Source organism: Fibroporia radiculosa, assembly GCF_000313525.1.
Source record: "Fibroporia radiculosa TFFH 294 genomic supercontigs, scaffold335, whole genome shotgun sequence".
Classification (NCBI taxonomy): domain Eukaryota; kingdom Fungi; phylum Basidiomycota; class Agaricomycetes; order Polyporales; family Fibroporiaceae; genus Fibroporia; species Fibroporia radiculosa.
Window position 1 is genome coordinate 1 of NW_012133197.1, and position 3,633 is coordinate 3,633.

A 3,633-nucleotide genomic window follows, 5' to 3' on the forward strand; every position below is an offset into this window, starting at 1 on the left:
TTCTTGTTTTCAGTTGAACTCCTGATCCCCAGTCGTTAGGTCCCTTAACAGCAGCATAGAGGGTGAGTTGGTGGTGTAGGCAGTGGGAGGAGTGTGCAGTGGTTGTATGCAGTATGAGGAGGGAAGTGGCACATAGGGTGAGTTGGCAGCAGGGTGGTGGTGGCAGCAACAGACTAACTCCTGTACAAGTTGATGGTGACACCATTGCAAGCATGTGCCACATGATAGTATAGCTGGACATCCTGGCAAAGGGGGACAACATGGTATGTGTAGTAGATGTGATGTACTAGTAAAGAGACTAATGATTGCATGCAATGCCTGTGCAGAGAGTGCAAGATTCCCACACCCTTGCAACACCCAGAATCTGGTTGCGCCTTTTGTGATGGCATACATGCAGAGTGCTGCGTCCAACCGCCTCGAAGTAGACTTGATCGCAGACGCTTACTTACAACGCGACAAGCAGGTACGCACGCTGCGCTCTTTCTTTGCAGGAACGAATGGTAGAAATTCTGCTGAAATTGAATTATCAAGGCCGATCTATGGCCGCGAACGCGGGCTAGCATATATTGCGGCCGTACGCGCCTCATCCATACTGAAAAACTTTGAGTTGCGACCAGTCCGTGTCTATCCCCTGGCTGCTCGTGCCATGTCCTCCCTCGACGCAAAGCTGAAAGGCGCATTGCGGTCCCGCGAACAACGCCTCATTCGCCGCCGTCTCCCCGACCCAATCGCCGACACGGGCCTTGTCGACTTTTCTAGCAACGACTATCTCTCGCTCTCCCGCTCTCCCATCCTCCGCTCGCGATTTCTGCGCAAACTGCAGGGCGCATCAGATGTCCTCGGTTCCGGTGGCTCCCGCCTACTCGTGAACGGTCCTGCACACGTCGCACTCGAGGCGCGCCTAACGAGATTTTTCTCTGCCCCAGCTGCGCTACTGTTCAACTCTGGATTCGACGCGAACGTCGGCTTCTTTTCGTGCATACCACAGACCGGAGACGCGATCGTCTTCGACGAACACATTCATGCTTCCGTACATGATGGTATGCGCGCGTCTCATGTCGCCCCCACTTTCCGAAGGTCCTTTACGCACAATTCTATCGCGGCTCTGCGAGACACTTTGCTGGAGTTGTTGGAGGAGCAGGCAGACTTGCGCTCGGGATTGTCAAGCGTGTTCGTTGCTGTAGAGACACTGTACAGCATGGACGGCACGATCGCCCCGCTTAGGGAGATGGTGGAGATGGTGGAAGAACTGCTTCCGCGAGGTAATGGGTATTTTGTGGTCGATGAAGCCCACTTGACCGGCGTGTATGGCCCACAAGGCCGAGGACTAGTGGCAATGCTTGGATTAGAGCGCAGAGTGCTTATGCGATTGCATACATTTGGCAAGGCATTGGCGGGAACGGGAGGTACGTGATGAGGTCCATCGATCGCCTCTGAACAAGGAGATTAAAGTCATGCGCGGGTAGCTGTCATTCTGACGAATGAGCTCATCCGCGATTACCTCCTCAATTACGCAAGATCGCTGATCTACACTACCTCACTCAGCTACGCCAATATCATCTCTGCGGATTGTTCGTTTGACTTGCTTGAAGACGGAACAGCCACGGAGGTACGTGCACAGTTGGTATGCTCCTGCTAGAAATTCTAACACCTTTCAGCTCTCCACAACACTACTCGAGCTGAGTACGCACTTCTTAACGCTCTTCCGCCGCCAGACGCGAGCGATTCCACTCTCTCTCCTGGCGCTCCCTCCACACCTAGCCGTTACTGTCTCTGTATCCCAATCACTCCCACCACCTATAATCCCGGTGCTAACGCCATATCCACGTCCACTCTCGGCCTACTTGCGCAAACAAGGATTGAATGCACGACCAATAACCTGGCCGACAGTACCGAAGGGGCGGGAGCGCATCAGAGTATGTTTGCACGCAGGCAATACGCGAGGGGAGGTGGAAATGCTTGTGCGGGCAATGGTGGAATGGGCAGAGGAATGGCAAAGGTCGAACAGTGCGCTTGATATCGACGTCGAGGATATAGGGCGGTTCCAAGCAAAGTTGTAGCAGCCAGAATAAAAATCTGCATCCAAAGTAGATATTGTTTTTATAGACCGCAACCACTGAATAAAATCTACCTCAATCTTGCAAAGCTTCGATTTCTTGTGCGCTAATTTCGAGAAATTGTTCGTATGAATCTTGATATCCCACTAAGCATACAGTATTGAGACCGGTTGGCGAGAGCGCATGGGAACGATCACACGCACCAGGAATCTTCGCCAATGCCCTATATCGTGCAACTACCGTTCTGTTGTGCCGTATCGCAGCGATTTGTGCTTGCTTGATTGTGCCTGCACAAAACATACGCTCAGAAAATGTCAACTCGCGCAAGACAAAATCGCGCATACCGGAGACGTGGACCACGTTCGGGATGTACCTCCGTCCTTCGATAGAGGAAAGTAACGTCACTCCGGCCCATGCAATGTTATGCTGGTCGCGTGCGACGCGAATGATGCATACATTGGTTCGCGGGGAGTAGTATTTAACTGTACGCACAAATCGAGGAAGGACGTCCGCCTCAGTTTTGAACTAATTCATTACGCACCGAATTCAGCAAACGCACCTGTGAGAGACGCGCCAACTGCGCCCCAGCCTGTGTCACCAAAATGTGTGATGATACTCTGCTTCAACGAGCTCCAGATCTGCTTGCTGTTCGTCTCGACGTCGCTTGCGCCGAGCCCGGCGGCGGTGCTGGAGATGTTACCTGGTGGAGAAGACACGCAAGGTATGAACTCGACCAGAATCCAACGATTCTACAGACAACATCAGTCCTGGGAGGTTTCACGAATATCGTGCTGGTGATGTACCTTGAATCTGACCATAGCGCAGGAAGGTGGGTGGCTTGAGATGAGCGCTGGAGCTTGTCGACTCCGAAGAGCAGAGTCAGGCTGAGATAACTTGAGCGCAGCGGGCGCACGTGTGCCGTGATACTACTTACGACGAGTCGGATTTCCTAGTTTAGCATTTCATATTTAGCAACAATTCTTCTTCGACACGGGCTGAGTATGAGACCAACAACCTGGAAGACTCTGTGAACTTTGACCTCATCTCAAATAAGCCCAGTATAAACAGACTGTTGCAACTCGGTGATGGTCGACTGCGAAGCGATCGAATCATTAGGTCGGTAGAGGTGAGATATTTACAATCCACAGCGATAGCAATAGGATACAATGAGCGACCGTCTGTTCATCGTACAAGCCCCGAGAAATGGAACATAGACACGCAACAACTCTGTGCGGCACCTCTACAAGCACATTCTCCGGCTCAATGACCGAGGTGCTTCCTCAGCCATCCAGACTGTTCTCGTCATCGTCTCGTGTCTCGCTTGAAATATTGGCTGTTCACAGCAGTTCCCTGGATCATATCAAAAATGGTTTCTCCAAGGCCGAAGTATCGTTCTGCAACAGAGCGCATTGTGGGATCAGATATCACGCTTGTTTCGGGACTAGGCATGTTGCGCGAGATGCAGGGAGATGGGCGCATGTGAGGAAGAGGCAAGATAATGAACAGAAATGTCAGGGACAAGGTAGTAATATAGGGCTGACGGACTTACGTGAAACCACTTGATCTCCTGACACCA

At 51.9% G+C, this 3,633-nt stretch overlaps 2 protein-coding genes across 2 annotated transcripts; one reads left to right on the forward strand and one right to left on the reverse strand.

Annotated features, from left to right (window-relative positions):
* Nucleotides 1-382: 382 nt before the first annotated feature.
* FIBRA_00778 (uncharacterized protein) lies at nucleotides 383-2,060 on the forward strand (the record flags this gene model as incomplete). Its single annotated transcript, XM_012322666.1, has 3 exons — nucleotides 383-1,406; nucleotides 1,467-1,609; nucleotides 1,659-2,060. The coding sequence occupies 3 exons, from the start codon at nucleotides 383-385 to the stop codon at nucleotides 2,058-2,060; spliced, it is 1,569 nt and encodes a 522-aa protein (XP_012178056.1).
* A 72-nt stretch (nucleotides 2,061-2,132) lies between these two features.
* FIBRA_00779 (uncharacterized protein) lies at nucleotides 2,133-2,875 on the reverse strand (the record flags this gene model as incomplete). Its single annotated transcript, XM_012322667.1, has 5 exons — nucleotides 2,133-2,203; nucleotides 2,261-2,344; nucleotides 2,402-2,539; nucleotides 2,599-2,806; nucleotides 2,861-2,875. The coding sequence occupies 5 exons, from the start codon at nucleotides 2,873-2,875 to the stop codon at nucleotides 2,133-2,135; spliced, it is 516 nt and encodes a 171-aa protein (XP_012178057.1).
* Nucleotides 2,876-3,633: the final 758 nt, after the last annotated feature.